Source organism: Elephas maximus, chromosome 6 (genome assembly GCF_024166365.1).
Source record: "Elephas maximus indicus isolate mEleMax1 chromosome 6, mEleMax1 primary haplotype, whole genome shotgun sequence".
Lineage (NCBI taxonomy): Eukaryota > Metazoa > Chordata > Mammalia > Proboscidea > Elephantidae > Elephas > Elephas maximus.
Window position 1 is genome coordinate 120,250,127 of NC_064824.1, and position 23,886 is coordinate 120,274,012.

The 23,886-nt window shown below is 40.1% G+C and overlaps 1 protein-coding gene across 4 annotated transcripts in view; it reads right to left on the reverse strand.

Moving 5' to 3' along the window:
- EPHA4 (EPH receptor A4) overlaps positions 1 to 23,886 on the reverse strand; it is a 167,690-nt gene that overhangs the window by 13,175 nt on the left and 130,629 nt on the right. For 2 of the 4 annotated variants that reach the window (XR_007517971.1, XM_049888303.1), the window contains exons 9-16: positions 19,881 to 19,939; positions 18,621 to 18,734; positions 17,912 to 18,097; positions 13,492 to 13,553; positions 12,835 to 13,044; positions 10,055 to 10,204; positions 6,403 to 6,596; positions 80 to 235 (exon numbers count right to left, since the gene is read on the reverse strand). Coding sequence is in view for 3 of the 4 variants with exons in the window: in XM_049888303.1 (XP_049744260.1) it covers positions 80 to 235; positions 6,403 to 6,596; positions 10,055 to 10,204; positions 12,835 to 13,044; positions 13,492 to 13,553; positions 17,912 to 18,097; positions 18,621 to 18,734; positions 19,881 to 19,939 (1,131 nt within the window). In the remaining variant the exon portion in view is untranslated. Of the gene's footprint in view, positions 1 to 50; positions 236 to 6,402; positions 6,597 to 10,054; positions 10,205 to 12,834; positions 13,045 to 13,491; positions 13,554 to 17,911; positions 18,098 to 18,620; positions 18,735 to 19,880; positions 19,940 to 23,886 lie in introns of those variants that run through there. The other 2 variants (XM_049888304.1, XM_049888305.1) reach the window with 2 other exon arrangements.

Consider the following 23,886-nt stretch of genomic DNA (forward strand, 5'->3'; position numbering starts at 1 on the left):
ATGCAGCTCAAAGCAGAAAAAAAGGAAAATACTATTAAATCCAGATTTACCCTTTGGTGTTACATCGCTGAGTACTTACTCCTGGTTCATGTGTACCACCGCCTCTAGTGTGGTATAACCAGCAGCTGTGAAGTTATCCTTATACCGGTCCATTTTAATGGCCTGGAGCCAATCGCCCACTGATACTACGGCAGAGAACTCAGGAGAGCTTGGATCCAACAAGGCAGTGTTGGGCCTGGAAAGACAGAGAGCAAGCGTAGAAGACAACGGGTGTCAGTGAGTCATCAAGACTCAGAAGTCAGCTTGCCTAAATTAGGCAAGGGGAACTGAAACAGCCAGAGTAGATTTCAGGTAGAATAGCCATCGGTCAAATGTCATCACACTAATTCTTCCCCTCGATGTTACAAAGTTGCCAAAAGATTTATCAATCACCCTGTTATTGTGAGCTGCCTTTGAGGTGGCCCCCAACTCATGGTCACCCCATTCACAATGGAAAGAAACCCTGCCCGGTTCTGTGCCATCCCCATGATCAGTTGTGGATTGGGTTGTGATCCATAGGGTTTTTATCAGCTTATTTTTAGAAGTAGATTGCCAGGCCTTTCTTCCTAGTGTACCTTAGTCTACAAGCTATGCTGAAGCCTGTTCAGCATCATAGCAACAACATGCAATGCACCACTGACAGGCGGGTGGGCTGGCTGTTTCTGAGGTACACTGGCCAGGGATAGAATCTGGGGGTCTCTGGCATGGAAGCAAGAATTCTCAGCAATCACCCTATCTGTTCTGAATTCCATTTCCCACATTTGTTTTATGTGGACTTCTTAGTGCATTAAATGCTCACAGCAGATCTTTTAACATCGTAGCCTGGGGCAAAGACTGGGGGGAACCCTTGTGGCTGAAACCTGCTCAGTCTTCGCAGAAGAGTCTGGCCCCTGCCAGCACTGCATGTTATAGCCATTAGTTCGGCAACTATAGAAACCCTAGTGAAGTATGAGTGAGGGGAACTGGGAGCTTGCAGTCTGCCAGACTTAATGGCAGCAGAGAAAGCTGTGAGCGTTCAAGTCCAGCATGTATCCAGCCAGGTTTGCAGGCAGGCTCAGTGCATCCAAACAAACTTGGGACAGCAGGGAGTTAATCCCCTCTTTCATCAACCCATGTCTGACCAGCACGTGTGCCAAGACTGGCAGGAAGAATGGCCACTTTGATCACTGTTCGGACTGTGGAATGTGCTTCTCGTATTCCCTTGCTGGAGCACCTAAATAATGATTTCAACAAATTCAAAGTGTTTCTTATTAACTTATTTATTAGTTTATGCATTTCTCAGGCCAGGTGTTTTTTATTAGGTCACTGTCAAGAGCTACTACAGTTCAAGGCAGGAACACTGGATTCCTTGTGATATTGGTATACAAAAAATCACCTATTTATAGATACTCTTTATTAAGAGAATTACAGCTATCATCATTAGCAAACTATTTAATAACCACAGGGAAGACCTTCATAGAATTATTTCATATACTATCGTTATTACACTGACCTATCTACAACACTGCTACTTGTTAAGTTACATTTTCTTGCAGTTCCTTATTCTCTAGAAATTAGAGAATTTTTTTATCTTACCACGTTAGCCAGATTTTTATCCTGAGGCTGTGTTTGTGAGTACAGGTATTTTCGCCAGAATTACATCAACACTACTGAATTTTCAATCAAAAAATCATTTTCTCTTGAAAACAAAATTAAGCCAATATAATGCCTTGATTAATTTTCTACAGAATTAGTCCACTTCCATTTTGTTTCATTTTACCTAAATTATTTTGATTTGAATTACTATTTTTATATAAATATCTTAATGAATGTTTACATTATCAGTGTTTTTTTTTTTGTCGAAATAATAGCTTGCCTTTGTGATCTTTCTTTTATGTCTGTTAGAGCAATTAAATCCAATTTTCTGAGTAAAATTCTGTGGATTATTGCATTAAGAATAATCAAGATTTATTTCTTCTCCCTATTTTGAGTGGGTAAACAAATACTGCCACTTAAAATTTTATACGTTTAATTTATTGTTGGATGTTTGTCAATAATATTCACAATTAACGACCAATCATTTGCATGACTTCTAACTTAAGGAAAATAAAAAAATAAATAAAAAATAAAACAGCATCAGTAGGGCAAAGATGCGGACTCTAGGCGCCCAGAAGGTCAAAATGACCTGAGGGTCATTTTTAACCTTGCTCTGGAAGTCTTTGTACTCTTTGTGGAACACCTTGATAGTTGCCTAATTTTGTGCTGAATCACATTCCATGTTATACTACATATTCCACGATCAGCAAGCAGTAATAAGCATCAAGCTATTTAAGTACCATCAGTGAGAAAAATTTAGAATTGAGCAAAGTGTATCCAATAACTCAATTGGTTCTGCATGCTGGGGTAAAGCCGTCATTATGCACTATCAGTGGCTGAAGAGCATTAGTGGCTGAACAGCTTATGCTAGCAGGAGAATCACCAAAGAACTGGCCTTAGGACCTTTGGACAAAATATGTGGGATCTGGAGCTAAAGATCTATAAGCCGGAGGAGTTTTACCTTGGGATCAAAGAAGTCAACTAGATTTGGAAAGGAGGTGTCTTACAGTCAACTGTTTTCATCTTCTTGGAAAAGAATAAAACACAGTCCAGAAATATAGGGATACCTTGTTTTATTTTGCTACGCTCTACTGCACATTGCAGATACTGTGTTTTTTTACAAATTGAAGGTTTGTGGCAACCCTGCAGTTGAGCAAGTCTATTGGCACCATTTTCCCACAGCATGTGTTCGCTTCATGTCTCTGTGTCGCATTTTGGTAGTTCTTGCAATATTTCAAAATTTTCATCATTATTATATCTGTTATGGTGATTTATGATCTTTGATGTTACTATTGTAATCGTTTTGGGGCACCACAAACTGCACCCATACTAAGTCAGTGAACTTGATCAATGTGTGTGTTCTGACTGCTCTACCAATTGGCCGTTCTCGTCTCTCTCCCTTGAGCCTCCCTATTCCCCCAGACACGACAATACTGAAATTGGGCCACTTAATAACCCCACAGTGGCCTCTAAGTGTTCAAGTAAAAGGAACAGTCGCAGGTCTCTCACTTTAAGTCAAAGCTAGAAATGATTAAGCTTAGCAAGGAAGGCACGTCAAAAGCCGAGACAGGCTGAAAGCTAGGTCTCTTGCGCAGAACAGTTAACCAAGCTGTGAATGCAAAGAAAAGTTCTTGAAGGAAATTAAAAGTGCTACTCTAGCGAACACACGACAGCCTTATTGCTGATATGGAAACAGGTTTAGTGGTATGGCTAGAAGATCAAACCAGCCACAACATTCCCTTAAACCAAAGCCTAATCCAGAGCAAGGCCCTAACTCTCTTCAATTCTATGAAGTCTGAGAAAGGTGAGGAAGCTGCTGAAGAAAAGTTTGAAGTTTGCAGAGGTCGGTTCATGAGGTATAAGGAAGGAAGCCGTCTCCGTAACATAAAAATGCAAGGCGACGCAGCAAATGCTGATGTAGGAGCTTCAGCAAGTTATCCAGAAGATCTAGCTAAGATAACTGATGAAGGTTATCTTAGCTACACTACACTACACAACAGATTTTCAGTGTAGATGAAACAGCCTTATATTGGAAGAAAATGCCATTTAGGATTTTCATAGCTAGAGAGGAGAAGTCAATACTGGCTTCAAAGCTTCAAAGGACCGGCTGACTCTCTTGCTAGGGACTAAAGCAGCTGGTGACTTTAAGTTGAAGCCAGCGCTCATTTACCATTCTGAAAATCCTATGGCCATTAAGAATTATGCTAAATTTACTCCGCCTGTGCTCTATAAATAGAACAATAAAGCCTGGATGACAGCACATCTGTTTACAACATGGTTTACTGAATATTTTAAGCCCACTGTTGAGACCTACTACTCAGCATCATCCATTCTGCAGCCCATGGATCAAGGAGTGATTTTGACTTTCGAGTTTCATGATTTAAGAAATACATTTCATAAGGCTATAGCTGCCGTAGACAGTGGTTCCTCTAATGGATCTGGGCAAAATCAATTGAAAGCCTGGACAGGATTCACCTTTCTAGATGCCATTAAGAACACTGTGATTCTTGGGAGGAGGTCAAAATATCAACATTAACAGGAGTTTCGGAGAAATTGATTCTAACCCTTACAGACGATTTTGAGGAGTCGAAGGCTTCAGTGCAGGAAGTAACTGCAGATGTGGTAGGAACAGTAAGAGAACAAGAATTAGAAATGGAGCCTGAAGATACGACTGAATTGCTGCAGTCTCATGATAAAATTTTAACGAATGAGGAGTTGTTTCTAATGAATGAGCAAAGAAAATGGTTTCTTGAGATGGAATCAACTCCTGGTAAAGATGCTGTGAACGTTGTTGAAATGACAACAAAGAATTCAGAACAGTAAAAAAAAAAACTTAGTTGATAAAGCAGTGGCAGGGTTTGAGAGGACTGACTACAATTTTGAAAGAAGTTCTACTGTGGGTAAAATGCTATCAAACAGCCCCGCATACTACGTAGACATCTTTCGTGAAAGGAAGAGTCAATCGGTGTGGCAAGCTTCGTCACTGTCTTATTTTAAGAAATTGTCACAGCTACCCTGACCTTCAGCAACCACCACCCTGATCAGTCATCAACCATCAATATTGAGGAAGACCCTCTACCAGCAAAAAGATTACAACTCACTGAAGGCTCATACGATGGTTAACATTTTTTTTAGCAATAAATTACTTTTTAATTAAAGTGTGTATATTGTTTTTTTTTTTAGACGTAATGCTGTTGCACACTTAATACACTACAGTATAATGTCAATATAATTTTTATATGTACTGGGAAACTAAAAAAATTCTGTGACTCTCTTTATTGCGATATTTGGTTTTTTGCGGTGGTCTGGAACAGAACCCGCAAAATCTCGGAGGTATGCCTGTGCTACGTGATTTTTGAATTTTTTTTTTAGATCACCCAGCTAGTAAGTGGCAGGGGTGAAATGTGAATTCACCCCCATGTTATTTAAGAAGCGGTTGAACACTCTTTGTAAAGTGGCCAATGCTAAGGGATTTGAAAGCCTGGAGGGGGACAGATGGTATCTCTGTTGTTTACCCAAATTCTCTTTGTCATGTATTATAAAAATAAGTGTGTTTCTTCTCTTTCAGGAGAGACAGTAGAGATCATAGTGTCTGCAAAGAATAATCAGAAGGGCTTGTTATCATGGGAAAAAAAAATGTCTTATTTTTAATTCAGGGTCCTAATAAAAGAGAAGCCTTTGAGAAGCTCAGATCTGGAGATGAGTAGGTGCCCCATGTAGGAACCCTGTTGGAGTAGTGGTTAAGTGCTCAGCTGCTAACTGAAAGATCCATGGTTCGAACACGCCAGCTGCTCCGCAAAAGAAACATGTGATCATCTGCTTCTATAAAGATTACAGCCTTGGAAACCCCATGGGGCAGTTCTACTCCGTCCTACAGAGCTGCTATGAGTTGGAATCGACTTGATGGCAATGGGTTTAGGCTCCCCATGAATGCCTGAGTCACCTGGTCTTTGTGCCTATCTACTTAAATGATGTCTCTGATAAGCATGGTCTACACCCTTGCAGCTGGGACTGCTACCTGGGCATGCTGAATCCCTGCCCAGTTAAGCCCAGACCCCACTTAGAAAAGTTCCTTTTGAATTATAGGACTTGCAGTACACTTACATTCACCCACATGCTTTGTAACTAGATCAGTTTCTATCCTGGCCCTGTTCTACTCTTGAAAGACACGGAAAGGAGAAACCATAAGACCTGAAAACCAATGAATCTCTTGCTACAATTAACACTCTACAAATCGACTTAAAATCGCAGTGCTTAAGGAGCTGTCCTCTAATGCTATTTCTTACTCATTCAATGCTCCTTTCCCTTCTCAAAATAGAGTCTGACCTGAACATCTTCCAAGAATATATTTCATCTTTCGTCCTAAATTTTCAGATTTAGCATCATAAAAGAAGCAAAAATAACTTTAGTTATTTCTTTGTTATTTTTTTCTTACAATTATTTGAGGCCTGACAGGTATTAAAACCCACTGCCGTCGAGTCGATTCTGACTGATAGTGACCCTACAGGCCAGAGTAGAGCTGCCCCATAGGGCTTACAAGGAGCAGCTCCTGGATTCAAAGTGCCGGCCCTTTGGGTAGCAGCTGAGCTCTCATGACAGGTATTAGGCTCTGCAAAGTGCTAAGTAGAACTACCGTAAATACTCCACTAATTGAGAAAAAAGCCACCCAGATTGCAGAGAGCCAGGAAGTGGCCTCTGATGACAAGGCATTAATTAAAGTGAGTCACCGCTTGCCTGCCACCTCTAATGTATTCTTTCATACATCACTATTAAGCAAGCATGGCTGACCTGGAGCTCTCGGTCCCCGTTCTCTTCAAGCTGTTGGGATTGCGGATGAGTTTGTCCAACATGTTGACAATCTGCCCAAATTTAGGCCTGTCGCTTCTCTCCTTCTGCCAGCAGTCTAGCATCAGCTGGTGGAGTGCAATGGGGCAGTCCATTGGAGGAGGTAGCCGATAGCCTTCCTCAATGGCTTTAATCACCTGTTGAAAACCCAGAATGGTACGTTAAGCTGCCAGGCAAGCTGTTGTTAGAGGTTCACCCTTTCCAGCAGGCATGTTTCTTGTATATTAAGCTGCCAGCAGGCCTGAGCATGGGAACAGCTCCAACTCCTTCTCAGAAGCCAAAGCTGGACCTGAGTATTCCTGGCAATAGGAAAGAGAAGCCAGTTGTTGCAATGAGGCAGTCTCGAATGGCAGGCAATGCCAATCTGAAACTCTGAAGTGAAGACGCATCAATGTTCTGTAATGGTTAGAACCTGATCAGATGAGCGACATGGTGTCAGAGCTTCGGTGACGGCCCTCAGGGGTCACCAGGGCCTTGCTCCCTACTCTTATCCCCCTTCTGCTCTTCACCATCAGCACTCCTATGTACTCTTAGCAAAAGTTGATAGTTGCCACCAAAATGGAATTCCCTTTGCATCATTTAAAGCCTGTGTCCTCTTGCTCAGGCAATGAGTGGGTCAAGACTAAGGCCACCTTCCAGACCTCCTGACACTGACCCTCTCTGAAATAGCCCACTTCTCATACCCTCCCCTCCAGGTGCCCAGCCTTTTGTCCTTTAGGAAGACAACTATCCCCTCAGGTATCAATTCTGTATCCCTTTCTTGGTCTTAGCTGGTTGTCAACTAACCCTTTTAAAGGTCTTCTTCTAGGGTATTTACATTTTACGGTGGACCTTCATATCGCTAAGGAAGGAAGTTCCAATAGGAGGTACTCTCTGCCTACAAGACATAAACAAATTTTAGTCTTTCTTCTAGTTCTGATCTGCCTTCACAAGCATTATAGTATTTTTCTAACTGGCTTTCTTCTTTGCCCTCCTCCTCCAAGATGTGAATCTCAAACCCACTGCCATCGAGTCGATTCCGACTCATAGGGAACCTATAGGACAGAGTAGAACTGCCCCATAGGGTTTCCAAGGAGCACCTGGTGGATATGAACTGCCAACCTCTTGGTTAGCAGCGGTAGCACTTAACCACTACACCACCAGGGATGTAATATGGTATGACTGCTGCAGAATTTGAAGAGAGAATTGCTTCACAGTTTCTTGGCTACCCATAAGCTTTGTTTTTGGTTATCACGTGAGATTCTGGAGGACCTGTTGCTTGTTTTGGGTTTTGTAAAAGCTTTATTTGTTTTAAATCAATTCTTCTTTCTTCCCCCTCTACCAAAATCATAGCTAATAGCTATCCAACTCGTGGCTGCAACCATCTTAATGACCACAGAGCTCAATGACCACATTAGATTCACCTGTGGTGAGCCCACTGCCTGCTCCACAACTTCAAGAGAAAATGATCAATTCAGTTGGGCCAAGTTTCTAGGTACAGATAGTTCTGCTGTCTTTTTAACCAATGACTGCTTCATTTTGCAAATGATTAAGCTTTCAAAGACTTTTTTCCCATGCATTTTGCCAATATCCTGTTGTATTAGTATTATTTACTTTTCCGTCTAAGGTTGCACAGGTCAGTCAGTTTGATCCTCGGACTTCTATCTTTCTAGGTGCAGAGTCTTGACTCTACCCTTGATAAGAACATTGTACATTAAATTGATGAGAATGCAAGTGACATTGGGCTAACACAATTTGTTACAGCCCTCAGACGGATTAATACTATTTCATAAACTCCTTATCTGCCGCCAGCTTGGGAGATGGCTTGTGGGTTAATAAAGCATATTGTCTCAGTTTACTGCTGCATGTTGGGGGACCGGGGGTGAGGAGAGGATTAAAACAAACAAAACACTCGGTAAGTCTGACGTATTTTCAACAGTTACGTTCACCATTCACCACCTATGCCAAATGAATTCTAGGTAGGAAGGAATTCTCCAGTTCCATTTCCTGTTGATGTCTGTTCTACACAGAATCCAACAAGGAGACAAATACATGTGAATGATGGATCCATATTATCTGTGAGAAGTGGCTTGAGATGCTTTTTCATGGGTCAAACCAGATAACTAGAAAGTTTAAAATAGCAACAATTATTTTAATACTGAAACTGTTGAAATGACAGGTATGAAGATATTTAGCATAGGAAAACTGACAATTATCTTTAAGAGTCTGCCCTTACCAGCATTTGGCTATGACCCTCACTTGAAATAAAGGAGCGCTTAAATATCAAACAATTAATTAAAGACATGCACTATTTGCTCATTTAAGGGGATGCGCCTTTGTCCCACTGAGCGTGTCTAACCTGAATCCAAATGTTACTCTAAGGTGGCATAGTATAATGGTATCAAACAACAGATTGTACACTCCTCACCCCTGTAGTCTTTTTCCAGCGTGTAATTATCTATCAGTTATGCTAGCTGCTGTCTTTCTTCCCATCTGCTATGAATCTGCCTTTATAATTTACATATAATACAATGTCAACATGCCCTTCCCCTTAATCTAGTTAGAAGAGAGAATTCCTGTTGCCCCACCAGACATGGAGCGTATTAGCGCCCTTATTGCTCTGAACATTCCTTCATTGATAAGGCTGCTGCATCTTATTTCTTAAGTGCACCTGGTTCTTAGTTTAATTGTCAAGACTTGGCAACTTCCTGTTGACTCAGGAGGATAAGGCGGACGGTCAGGTAACATTCCACATCAGAGAGAATTTTGTAAAAGAAGACCATTACTAAAGTGTAATTCTAATTGAAAAACTGAATACCACTCATTTGTAAACACTCTACGTTAATGTTCCACCTCACAGAAAAAATGAGGAAAGAGTTCCAAAAAGTATAGGTGGCCATTTGATTTTGATCTGATCTCTAATCCTTCTAGAGCTAACTCAAACCGTCCCAGAATTAGCTAAAAAATGTTCTAGGAAGACCCCCTGGTTTAGCCGCCCTCCCCCTTCTTTCTCACTGGAGATGTTTGTAATTAAATTCTATTACTCTGGAATCTGATTAGTGTCATTATTGAATGCTTTTCTGAAATTGCAGGCATTGTGGATACTCCCTTACGAAGTAGTCCAGATGGTACATTTAAAGGGACGTGCATAATTTACAAAGGGTCATTTAGCGAAGCTTTATTTTAGAGTCCTCAAGGGACAAGCTCTAATTACAACTATGCCAGCTTTAAAATATTTACTAGTTTTCTTCCAATAAACCTTTCATGCCAATTTTATCACATTTGAAATGTGTGTTTTGTCACATCTCCTGGGATTTTCTTAAATTCTTAAGTTTAAATTTTTTTCAGCACAGCTTCGAAAGTTAGCCAAGTATAAGTACTATTCCAAATACTCTCCATCTGTGCCTCAATCTCCCATAATATCCTATTTAGGCCAGCTAATTTCTGTCCTTGAAATCCATGACCATAATGTTGAATTAGATGACTAGATACATTTGTATTCAAAATCTTGAGTTTAACATATCATTTCAACCCCAGTGCTCATTCCATTATAAAGGAATGCACGACATTCTGAATCTCAAAGCGAGGATATATTTTTCAGAACACAGGGACTCACGTCTTGATTGGACATATCCCAATAGGGTCTCTCTCCGTACGACATCACTTCCCACATAACGATTCCATAGCTCCATACATCACTCGCTGATGTGAATTTACGATAGGCAATTGCTTCTGGCGCAGTCCACCGGATAGGAATCTTGCCACCCTGTGAACATTTGAGCCATAAGTTATTCCCTAAATGTATCACTGATGCGCCATTTTAGTTTCTGGATGTTGTTACTGCTTGCCAGCAGGGCAACCGCATTCCCGGGATAGTTCTCAAAACAATAATAGGAAACCTGTTTATTTTCACTAAAGTCTTCCAGGTTGAGACATTGCTTGTCATATGTTTCCTTTAGTCACAGGGAAGTGAACAAGTAATCTGTTTAATCATCTTGAAAAAGTTTACCTATTATCTGACTCTGCCTAAGGCAATATTGTAGAAGAGAGGGAATCTCAAGTTTTACAAAATGCACATGTTATCTGTGGTGTATCAACGGATGTGCAGCTGACATTCATCTTGACATCTTGGATTCTTTCATGTAGCAGCCCAAAGTCAATGCTTACCATCGCTTTGGAAATCATGAACTAATGGGCTTAAATATGCAAGTGCCTATCTATCACATCATCATCCTAAAACTAAACCAAAAGCAAGCCCGATGCCGTCGAGTCGATTCCGACTCATATTGACCCTATAGGACAGAGTAGAACTGCCCCATAGAGTTTCCAAGGAGCACCTGGTGGATTCAAACTGCTGACCGTTTGGTTAGTAGCCGTAGCAAGTTAACCACTACGCCACCAAGGTTTCCAACCACCATCCTACTATAGCATAAAAACATGCCCCAGAGTTGGAAGATGATATGCTAACATCACGACAGGGGAAGCCCAGGTAATACAAGATGCTAAAGACATGATTGACTTTAAAGGAGAGCAGAATTTTAGTTTCTGATTTTTAAAAAGACACCTGCAAAAATGGTACAGTGACTGAAGACTACCAAAGAAAAGTTTCAAAAGCAATTCTTATTCTGCTTGAACTCGATTCTGTTATTTCAACGTGCCCAAAATGTCTCGTTTGTTTTTGTTTTTAGGCAAGGAGTTTCAAATTTCCTAGGGGTCCACCTCGGGAATTCGATTCAACTTGAATCAGGCCTTTAAACTGTTCAGGTAGAGATCATTTAAAAGTTTTCTTTGCTTTATTGGGGCTACTGAACAGGACAAAAGGAGCCTTGGTAGGGCAGTGCTTAAGCACTAGGCTGCGAACTGAAAAGTGGGCGGTTCGAACCCACCAGCCACTCCTCAGGAGAAAGATGTAGCCATTCACTCCTGTGAAGATTTATAGCTTTGGAAATCCTATGGGGCAGTTCTACTCTGTCCTACAGGGTCGCTGTGAGTCAGAATCCACTTGATGGCAAAGTGTTTTTGGTTTAAACAGGGCAATCAGTTGTAGTGGAAATTGCATGGGTTCACAGCAGTTTACTCTGAAAACCTAGCGTACTACATTTATATTCATTACATACAATAGTACGTTTGTGCTACTTTCTGCCTTCCTTGAATATCTGGGTAAGGTTTATCTATGTAAATGTACCATTCTAGAAGCATTATTTAACATTCCTCCTTTAAACTACTGGGAGAAGATGTTCACAACGTTGCATTATTTCCTAAATGAATGGACTTGGAATTTGAAAGAGAGTATATATTAGAGTAAAAATTAAAGCTCCCAAAATTAAATACTGCCCCTCCCTCAAAAAAAAAAAAAAAAAGGCCTATGCTTGGAATTGCAGGTGCAGAATGGTGGTCATTAAAGGAGGAAAATGGCTAGTAACTGTCTTCTTCTTGTTGATTTTAGCAGTATCAACCTTAATGGCCAATAGCTGTTCCGTGACACTGTGTTTATTCCGTTAGTATTTTATTTTCAGATTGTGGAGCTAAGAATAGCATAGCCATTAACTGTATACGAAATATCCCCCTTAACCATGCCCTAATCCCTGCTTTTCTACCAGCAGTAAAATAAAGACCATTAGATACTGGGAACCCTTGCCTATTGTAAATGTTTTATAAATCCTTTATATACATTCTCAGATTCAGTAGCCAACCAACTAGAAACATTGCTTTATCTCATTTAGATTAAGAAGAATCTTTTTTAAGGTTAAGAAACTTGCCTTTTTTTTTTAAAAATTGTGGCAAAATACACATAACATAAAATTTGCCTTTTCAACTGTGTTTAAGTATACAAATCAGTGATATTAACTGCATCCACCATGTTGTACAAATATTACCATCAATTTCCATAACTTCCAAAATAATTCTTTGAATAGAAAAGACCCAAATAGAAAATTTACAACAAACAGAATGAATGAGTAAATGAATAATAAAAAAAAAAAAAAGGAAAAAAGATTAAGTGTAGAAAATTACAATAATAAATGAAGCTACCTTCTGATTTTTTTTTTTTTCCAGCAATGGATCTCCTGCTAGGGGAATTACCCCTGATACTTGCTTCTCTTTTTACTGCCTGCATTTTTAAAGACAACTTCTCATTGTTTATTAGCACTTTGTCTAAAAAAAACTTAGAGGGAAAAAGAAATTTTGCTTCTAGTTTGTGGCTTTGTAATGTGGTCAGTCACACATCTAAATTCTTTGCTTCAAACTCCCTATCTTTTCTGAGAAACATGGTTTAAAACCAGATGCATGGATATGAAAAGGCTCTGAAGGATGAGGACCTTCAAAAATCATAAAGGACTTGAATATCAAGAAGAGGAGAACAGTTTCATCAGGGCACAGGTCACAACTTGCCCTTACCCTCGTGGTATAAGCTGCTTCAGGGTCATCCTCAAGTACTCGGGACATGCCAAAATCGGACACTTTGCAGACCAAGTTGCTGTTTACCAGAATGTTCCTGGCGGCCAGATCTCGATGCACATAGCTCATATCAGATAAATACTTCATCCCAGACCCAATGCCACGAAGCATGCCCACCAGCTGAATGACTGTAAATCGGCCATCATTCTTCTGCATAGGAAAGCAATGAAGAAAATCTCATTAGCATTAGGCCAAATTAATTATCACCAAGCATTTATAACTTGGATCTCTTTCACTATCTTTATCCGGTATGCAATGAAACTCAACATTATTTCCGGGCCTTTCTGATCGAAGTCACTAATTTACTAGTAGAGTGTATCCGAGGAGCTGGGTGTTCTTCCTGTGATAGATGGAAATTATCCAACTGTAATGAATCTATGGCTCAAACAGTTCTACTGTACAAGAATAAATCAAATACCACCTCACTGAACATGGATTATTTAATAGCCTTAAAAAGCACATGATTCTCTATTTCGACTCTTCCTCCTTTGCCTCATGCAAAAAATCCATGAAGACAACCAAAAGGAATTGATCCGAGGAGTCTGCTAGTGTTCTAAACACCAACGTTCTTGGGTTTGATATAAAGTAGTCACGTACCCTGAGGAATGCGTCCAAGGAACCATTCTCCATGTACTCTGTTATGATCATTACTGGTTTACCTAGAGTTTTCAGAAACAAAAACACAAATCCTTGATGAGCGCTGCAGTTAATGAGATAAAAATGGGCTGTGCACAATTTTACTGCCAAGACACCTGTCTTGTGTGATCTAATTTAATTAAAACAAGCCAAGCTTATGCCTCAGCTGTGGGGAGCTAGGAATGAAATATTAAAAGGACGAGTAGGTTTAAATTCCATCTGGAAGGTTAACCCTTTGGGTGGCTTGTTGACAAGGTCTTTAACTAAAGTGGCCTCTGGTATCGAGGGAGCACATGAATGGGTAATTGCTATCACCAGCAAAAGGCGAAAAAGACAAATGGGCAGGCCTGTTTAAACATGAAAAAAATCTTTAGGATAATTATTTTGTCCCCAGAAGAGCCACTTGCATGATGCTAAAGGCGTCAATGGACAGAGAAATATTTGCCCTGATTTTGAGAAATCTAAGCCTCAGGCAACAATTGCTGTGTTGGATTCTTTATTACTCAGATACATCTTCAAATCCAAGCACACACAGTATTAATGTCCTTCGCCCTTGTCTTGCTCACATCAGGGGCTGTATCCATTCTGTTCCCTTTTCTTGACCTAGAAACAAACTTGTTCTATTTCCTTCCTTAAACTGCCCACCTCAAAAAACAAGTATCATCAAAGAAAACATTAAATTATTTCATCCAAGACAGAAATTAAAATTCAGTACTAGAACATTTTTCAGCCCACCCTCGACACTTTTTTTTTTTTAAGCAGAGCAATCAAAAATTATTTCAGTTAGGGTCTGAGGGGTGGGAGGAAACATTTGTTTTAACTTTAATTTGCTTTCTGAGCACCTTAGGAAATCAGCACCATTTTTTTTTTTTTTTAAATCACTGGCAATGAACCCAAGGCCTGAAATTCATTCTTCCTAAAGTGTCTTGATTGGGGAGGGGGTCCTCAAATTTTTGACTAAGGGAAGGGTTAAGGTTAAAAGTCCATAGAAGATACCCTTGGAGGAAAATGAAACACTGAGTTGATAAATCAAAATTGCTCACGCTCTTATGGTTGCTTCGGGCCTCTGTTTGGACTTTGGCTTTCAGTCAACGAAAATGGGCTGGAATCTTTCACCACTGAAAAGCTCCCCAAATTAGTCTAAACTAATAAATTTTCCACCCAGAGTCTCTGTCAGCTTATAATTTCTAGAGTAGGGAAAAGGGAAATGTCTTCATTTTAGAGGCAAAAATAATTGAAGAACATTAGTTTTTAGTTTTGCTGAAGTCCAATTTACTTATTTATTCTTTTATTGACCATGTTTTTGGTCTTATATCTAAGAAATATTTTGAAATCTAAGAAATCAAAAAAAAAAAAAAATTGGATTCAAAAACAATTCCTTGGATATAATTTTCAAGTGGTGAATGAAAGCTGGCAGAAACCTTGGTGTAGACCAAAAGGATGAGTGATCACCCTTCCAATCTTTTCCCTCTGCACCTCAGTGAAGGAGATGGTCCCTGTACACCTTTCTATCCTCCATCAATCTAAATAAGAACCTCCTGGTTCTCGGCATAGTCCCCACCTTCATTTACTCTCTACATCTGTAACCAGTCTTCTGACAGACCAAATGCAGCTAAATGAGTTTCAATTAACCTGCCTCAATCAAAAGATACTTTGTCAATTAATGAGGAAAGGAGGCTCTCTTGGTGAAACATTAACACCTACTTCCATTTCTCCAGGCCCCTCTTTAGCTGTGGAGAAGAGAGTAGAAGACCCGAAAGAGAGGGGGTGGGAGAAAAAATTTATGGTTCTCCTGTCAATTTAAGAAGTTACTCGAGAAACTGCTGGTAATGAACTCACACCCTCCTTCTCCACCTCTTCACCCTCACGCCTCCCTCATCGGACTGCTGGCACCATCTTCATGATTTTTCTACATTCCTTCTGTTTATTAAAAGTGTCCATTTGTCAGAGTCTTTACGAGCTCTACCAGAGAAATAAAGATGAATGTCTCCATGAGCAGAAGGGCTTATAAAAGAGGACGGGGCTGGGCTCACGGACCCCGGGCTCGCTCGCTTGTTCCCTGGGTCAGGCAGGGACATGGTGGGCAGGGGACCTAAGGGGTGAGGGGACAGCTTCATCCATGAGTGGAAATTTTAAATCATTTGAATTCAGTGACAACTGCATTATGCAAATGTATCTAGTCGTTTCTAACAGTTCCAGCTGTAACAGCTATGGGTTTTAGAGGCACGGTGGGACTTTAATACAAAGATCCCCTGTTTCTTCTCTCTTCTGCAGAGGTGCTATGAAAATCACTGTCTGCGGCAGGAAAAACACCCCAAGCTGAACAGAGCCTCCTTTTTAGAAAATGGACCTGCAGAAGTATTTAAAGTGAATGTTATCTTTTAATTAAAGTAGTGAAGGGTTCCAGGCAGCCCTGAAGGCCGCAGGCAACAGGAAGATATCCTGTCTGTGAAACTCATCTTAAAAAGCAAATAGAGCTATTCTATGCTAATTATAGCCTTCACTTTTGGGGGAGAAATTACAGATCTTTAGCACCAAGGTTCCTTTTTTTTTTTTGAAGAATTCTTAAAGATGGGGAAAGATGTAGTTCTGAAGGCATGATAACAACAGTAGCTAACTTAGAGTTGTTTCTTTTTTTAATTTGCCAAGCATTCTGCTAAGGACTCTAAATATTTTATTTCATCCAAAATAACCTTGTAAAGGCAAGTTCTAATTTTGTCTCCATTCTACAGATGAGTAAATGGAGCGGTGGAGTAACTACTTGAGGTCACAGAGCTTCACGAACAGTAGGGATGGGAAGCAAATCATTTGTCACTAGACCAGTAGTTCTTCCAGCGTGGTCCCCGGATAAGCAGTTGTGGTGTCAACTGGGAGCTTGTCAGAAAGGCACACTCACTGGTCCCACCCCAAGCCACTGATTCGGAACCTCTGGGGATAAGTTCAAAACAACAAAAAAAACAGTTGCCTTCGAATCCATTCTCTCATGACAAACCCACATGTTTCAGAGTAGAACTGCACTCCATGGGGCTTTCAGTGGAAACTGTGGTGGCGTAGTGGTTAAGTACTATGGTTGTTAACGAAAAGGGCAGCAGTTCAAAGCCACCAGGTGCTCCTTGGAAACTCTATGGGATGTTCTACTCTGTCCTATAGGGTTATTATGAGTTGGAATTGACTTGGTGGCAATGGGTTTTTGGTTTTGGTGACTTTTCAGAAGTAGGTCTTGAAGCCTTTTTCCCCAAATGCCTCTAGGTACATTCAAACCGTCATCCTTCTGGTTAGTAGCTGAACTCTTAAACATCTGGCCACCCAGAGATTTGGGATAAGGCCAGGGAACTGTATTTAACAAGTTTTCCAGGGGATTCTGATGTTTAAGCTTGAGAACCTCTTATTCTAGTACATTCATTCTCCTTTTAGTAACCTCCTCCTTTTTCTCTTCCTAAAGATTTTCTGCCCTTGTCCTATTCTCCTTCTGCCTGAGACCCAGTGTCTCAATTTTATTCTTTAATCTATCCCCTTTCACCCACTGGAGCATATTCTCACCACTCTGCACACATTGACTGGGGATGCTTTGCAAAGACACCTTTGATCACAGGAGAGGAGCCCCAATCTTCCTGGTGACATAGCCCCAGGCCTACAAGATCCTTGACTTGTAGTAAGAGTAGTAGGTACTAGGGTTCCTGGAACGGGGCCACCTTAAATAACCATTTCAGCTGTACTGTCCACATGGGTCTTTATTAAGTTGGTCTTAACCAACCCTACAGGTGTATTCAGGGTTTGCTTCACAAAATGCATCTGTTGAGCTGTGTCATTTTTTAACTGAAGCATGGTTTATAGACTCAGTGAATGCTAATGGACTAGAGAAGGAAGGTGCAACCAGGTGTTACTGTAAATAGGTGCTGAATTGTAACAACCATAAATCAGGAAGAGCAGACAGGCGAATCCCCCAATATTATAAAGAGTCCCAAGATTCACTCCCTGCATCTGGATCTTAAGCTTCAAGCACAAAGTGTGGCGGGGATGGCAGGGATTTGTTGTGTTTTATAAGAAAAGTACTTAAATTTATTTCGCTTACCATCTGCTTGTGCCTACCCTGTGACAATCAGTTTGGTCTAGCAAAGATTTGAAAGATGGCATGGTGTACCCAAAATCTGCAATATTAATTTCCCCCAAATCTCACACAAGCTGCCTTGGAGATAGGGTATCAGTTGAAACCATGGACCCATTTAGAGCTGACTACAAGATTAATGACTTGTCCAGCACTGATTTCCTCCTATTAGCAATCAGTGGGTCTGTTCCATCTGTCATTTCCCTGGAAAGCAAATGTGTGTTTAATTTCCCAGGTACTTTTAATTTGGCTTGGTAGAGGGAGTGACCTGCGTACATTTGGTGACGACGCCTTCCAAGTGAATGATGTTCGGGTGGTCAAACTGTCCCATGATGCTGGCCTCACTTAGGAAGTCCCTTCTCTGTTTGTCTGTATAACCAGCTTTCAAAGTCTTGATGGCCACACAGATCTCTCTCTTGCCAGGCACTTTTAGACGCCCACTGCATACTTCGCCGAATTCACCTTTGGAAGAGAGAAAAAAAATCTACTAAGGACCAGAAATACATTTAAAATGAAATAATAATAGCTGACACTTCATTTGTGGACTACTCACTGTATCTGCCAGGCACCGCGCTAGGGCTTCCTCCAAACCCCACCACATAGACGCTATTATTAGCTCCATTTTATTGGAGGACCCTTAGGCTTACGGAAATGACATAACTTGCCCAAAGTCTTATCGTTCATAAGTAGTAGAGTGTGAATTTGAATGCAGTTGGTCTGATTTCAGAACCCACATGTTTATTTACTATGTTAAACTCTCTTAAGATCAAAATCAAAATGTTTACCAGAGTTCTTTACAGCACACCCCATTTGATACTTCTAATGACAAAATTCCATGCACAAAGATATTTACATATAAACTTACAATATACTCATAGGCATACATACATTTATATAATATAAATATTTATATAATCCATCCATACATATATGTAATACCCACCAAGAAGACAGCCTTATATTAGACAGACACTTGGACACTTACCAACTCCTATGACTTTTTCAATTTTAATGCAGGATGCGTCGATTTCTTTGGCAAATTCTCGAACTGCTTGGTTGGGATCTTCGTATGTGAAGGGATCCACATACGTTCTAACACCTAAGTAATAAACATGTGATAGGTTGGTGGACACTTCTCAGGAACCACTTGTAAACACAATATACGTTGTTTGGGTCTAAAACTGTTTAATATAGGAAAAGTCAGGTTAGCTGTCTATTCTTGACATGTGAAAATGTTTAAACTCTCGCTCTAGATTTCATTTGGTGGTAAATAAAGACTTGCTAGTTATTTAAGTGGCTACAGCTCTACGAACTTCCCGAAATGTATTCACCCTTCGAGGATAAAATTTAAAAACAAAATTTTAAATTTAAAACTTAAAAATCTCATCAAGGAAAAGAGTCTCTATAAGGAAATTCGGAATGTTTAGCTAAATACAAATACTCTTATCCCAATCATTTGCTCTTTCTCCTTGCCCCAAGTCTTACCCACGGCTTCTACCTGTCCTTTGTTAGCAGGAAGTTCCCTTGGGGAAGATAATAGGAATTTTCTTTCTCAACTGACTCTGTCTACGTGCTGTCACATTTTGCACACTCTCTGAAACAACTGAATATGTGACCAATAACTATCAAACTTGGATTAAACCTAGGTTAAAATATACAAGAAGACAAAGAATTACTAGGAGTTTTCTACCACCATCCACCTCTTCCCACTGGAGCTTCTGGAGCTTTGGGGCACTGAAAGTGTGGAGGATGCTGGTTGGCCCAAATCCCTTTGATTTTTTCAGCTCTGTCTTGGCTCAAACATCTCCAGGCTGCCTTAGAGCTCATGCTCTGAATTTCATTTTTAAGTAACTGTGGGGTATGACTGAGTGGAACTTCCTGGTGTTCAAACCATTCTGCAATTAGGCTACAACATTATCACCAGCAGAAGCTTCTAGATGAACTTCAATGTTTGCTTATAACATCTGCTTTCCAAAACAGAATAGAAGTAGAGGCCCAACATAGAGTTCGTATTCTCAAATCAACTATGTGATATTATGCTTCTCATCTATTGTAACCTACTTTTAATCTAAGTTGAAGGATTGTTGGTCACATATTTATTTGATATTCCATGGATATTTGAAAAGTTTTATGGAAAATGTACTATGATAGTAACAGCCACCTGAGTATCATTTAGAAATTTCTAAACAAGGAAACATAACACACGCTTTACAAATAAAATGATTTTTACTCCAATTTTTTGTACCTTGACTCAAGTGCTTCTCTTCATCTGCCTCCTGTTTTGCTTTACTGTATTTACTTCGCCTGTCAAAAAATGTTTACAAAGGAAGATTTTTTTTTTTTTTCCAACACAAAGCTAAAATACTAGCCATGGGTCAAGTTCATTGCTACCGTTAACATCAATCAGGCAGATACACCATGCACAATTCACAGATGAGAAAACTGAGGTTCACAAGAGGCAAGAGACTAAGGTGAATAGCTTGGTGAGTAATCATTTCAAGTTCAAGCAGTCAGATTCCAGAATGTCCTCTTCACAACATTAAACTGAGGTAGGGTTTCGACAGGCAAATCAAATATTTTTAAAACATAATTATAACTTCAAATCCCCAGAGAAAGTTTATTATAGTGAAAACACATTTGTCTAATTTCTTTCACATACATGTTATTTTCTGAACAAAAAGAAGTTTCCATGGGTAAATTCCACATGAATCAAATGGCATATACTCAGTGTGTGATTTTTTTACCTTTTTTGTTTTAGGTTCCATGGAGTCAATTTTGCCTCATGGCAACCCCATAGCGTTTTCTTTGCTGTAATCTTTATGGAAGCAGATGACCAGGCTTTTCTCCCACAGAGTGGCTGTTTGGGTTCGAACTGCCAACCTTTAGGTTAGCAGCCGGGCGTGTAATCATTTGCACCACCAGGGCTCTTCCAGTGTATGATAGGTAATAGAGTAAATCCTGTTGCTATAACCATGATAATCCCTGCCACCAAAATAGCTCACTATTTATATTCTTAAAGCAAAAGTTTTGTATCTACTGGTTTCAACTGCTGCATTACAAAGTACTGAATTATTTGCACAAAAATGAAAAAGTAAATATTTGCTTTGTATTGGGTTGCATTCCTGAGGATTTTATAGAAAAATATCAAGAGTAAAAATGAAAAGTTTTTGTTTGCTTTGCCTAATTATTTCTCAATAAAATAGTGTGTAGTCTCCCACAGTGGGCCTTTTCCTGTATCCTATGGGACTGAGACCTGGCTTTGTTATAAAGTCTTTGGAACGGGAAATCTTGAACTCATATACAGGTAGTCCCCAGGTTATGAATGTCCCACTTATGTACAACCCGTAGTTATGAACCAACCTCACAAAGCCTATTACATTAAAACTTCGAGGTACATACAATGGTTCATAACAACAAACACAACTTTGTGATGACATCAAAACATTATTATTATTGTACTATTATGTTAAAGACATTTTTAATGTATATGGAAGTGTTTCTTTAATGTTTTTTTATTCATAGAAATGTATACTATTTACTAAGATGAACATTTGACTAACTGACGTTAGATATGTAACTGTTCAGACTTACACACAAGTTTGACGTAAAGACAGACTTAGGAACAGAACTTGTTCGTAATCCATGACTGCCACCCACTCCTCACTTATCACCATGGTTAGGTTCCAGAGACCAGGTCATTATGTAAAAATCAGCATTATGTGAAAATGGAGGGCGACTGCATTAGATCACAAGATGGAGGATGAGTACATCATTACATAGCTGCCAAACCACTAAGAATCATGACCCAGCCAAGTTGACACATAACCTTAACCATCACAGCCAATGGTACTCTTGTCTTGCACCTCAGTGTTCGTTACTGCCAGATGTTTATCATTAATGTGCAAAATAGTTGGATAATAGATGTTTTGTTATTGTCATAAATGCGAAATGTTTGATATTGAGACAGTTGATAAGTGAGGAGTGGGTGTACATAAATACATATATGTATATATAAAACCACACCACTTAAATGAATCCAGAAATCAACCCGGTTCTGATGTACTTCTGAAAATCAGTCAGTGAAAGCCCTATGGATCACAATGGTCCAATCTGCAACCGATCATGAGAATGCAAGATGGCAGCAGTTTGTCCCATTGCACATGGGCTCACCTTGAGTCAGGGGCTGACTGCATGGCAGCTAACAGCAACAGAGTTTGGGCAGTAGACCACGTTAGGGAATAATACATGTTTTCTTATGTTTCTGTTCAAGATGTAAAATTTATTTTGAGATTTATCATCATCTGCGTTTTCTTAGGTCTTTAAAGGCAAGGTAAGGATGAGGAAACCGAGGCTCCGAGATGAGAAAAGATTCCCTTGAGGCCATAGGGTATATCTGCAGTGTGGTCTGTCAGAATATAGCCTCCAGTTCTTTTAACTTCTGAACTTTGAACAAATAGAGAAGGGCATTTAACCAGGAAATGACAAAGACACTAAAGGAGCCATGTGGTGCGACTGAAGAGGCAACCCAGCCACGGTCACATGCTCAAAGCTTCTCGCCCACATCACTCTCCGAATTGTCAGCAATGTGGGAACCAGCTTGGCAGTCAGACCCTCTGAGCCTACAGATGTTCCTCCCTGTGTATAATTCCCTTGCAAATAATAATACCTTGTCCTTTAACACTACATTTAACTCTTCAAACTGCTCTCATCACATGTAGGTATTATCTCCTCCCCTAACTGCAAAACAGGACTCCAGTTCCTACCAATAACTGCTAAGTGTATAATTCAGTCCAAATAATAGCTTGCATTTTTACTTTGCATTTAACTTTTCAAAGGGCCTCCATGTCTATTATTTAACTACATCTTCCCAACAACACTATGAAACCCATCGGACAGACAGACATACACTCAGCTCCATCATATAGATGAGGACGTGGAGGCAGGCGGTCACCCACGTCTCCTCTTTGCAAATGCAGAATTTAACACGCGCCCTGATGCCGCCCACCACTTCACAGAGCCTCTCAGCATGGAGATGTCGTCATACGACTATCTGATGAGATTTAGTTATAATTAATATCAGTACAGTCACTAAAATTAAACTGAAATGCTCTTAAAATTCACTGCTTTAAAGATACAGGTTTAAATACACTGAAAACACATAGCTTTCAATGAAAGATGTTGCTGTTAGCTACCATTGAGTCAGTCCGGGACTCACGGCAACCCCATGCAAAATGGAAAAAAAACGCTGTCTAGTCGTGCACCATTACCATAATCATTTATGGATCTGACCATTGTGATCCAGAGGGTTTTCACTGGCTGATTTTCAAAGTACATCACTAGGTCTTTCTTCCTAGTCCGTCTTAGTCTGGAAGCTCGGCCGAAACCTGTTGAGCATCATAACACCACACAGGCCTCCACTGACAGACAGTGGTAGATGCCCATGAGATCCGTTGGCCAGGAACCCAACTAGGTCTCCTTATGGCAGGCAAGAATTCTACCACTAAACCCCCTGCAACCACTTTCCTCCCCCTCCCCTTCCCATTTTTAAAGAAAATAGAAGAGTGTTTGGTCAGGAACAATGCTTTTCATACCGTTTTGCATCAGGGAAACACGTGATTATGTCGGGGGGGTAGGGTGGGGTAGGGGGGTGGTGGTGGTGGTGACAGGATCCTGCTAGCCCTTGGGATTGTATCTTATCAGAGCTCCTAAAAGCATTATCTACAACTACAAGTATATCTTAAAAACCACTTTAGATCTGGAAAACTGATTTGAATTTCTTTCCTTTAAAGAAGAAAAAAAAAAAAACCCACATAGAGCAAGAGAGCTTGGGTGCCCACTTTAAATTCTCAATGAATGAGTCAAAAGCTCAGATATAAACCCATAGACACAAGTGGCCTCAAGATGCTGAGCTGTATGTGGTTATCTGTTTTCCATCAAGCATATTCACTAAGCATGTGCAAAGCTAGAAGACATCCAAAATGCCAAGGATCATTAATTACCAGGCTGGCCCGCCCATCCCTTACCCAGACTTCTAAATGCAGAGGAAGAAATGAAATTAGTAGTGAAGGTGTGCATTTAAAGAAACTCCTTGGTGTGTTATTCAGAGGAGAGGACCCTACAGGAATCCAGGGAATGCCGAAAAAGAAACACAAGGATTACTGTTCAAAGGTTAATTGCAGCCTACGAGCTTTTTTAATGATACCTTGAAAAAGGAAAAATGCCTGAGTTCAGCTCTACCTTTGTCACCTCAT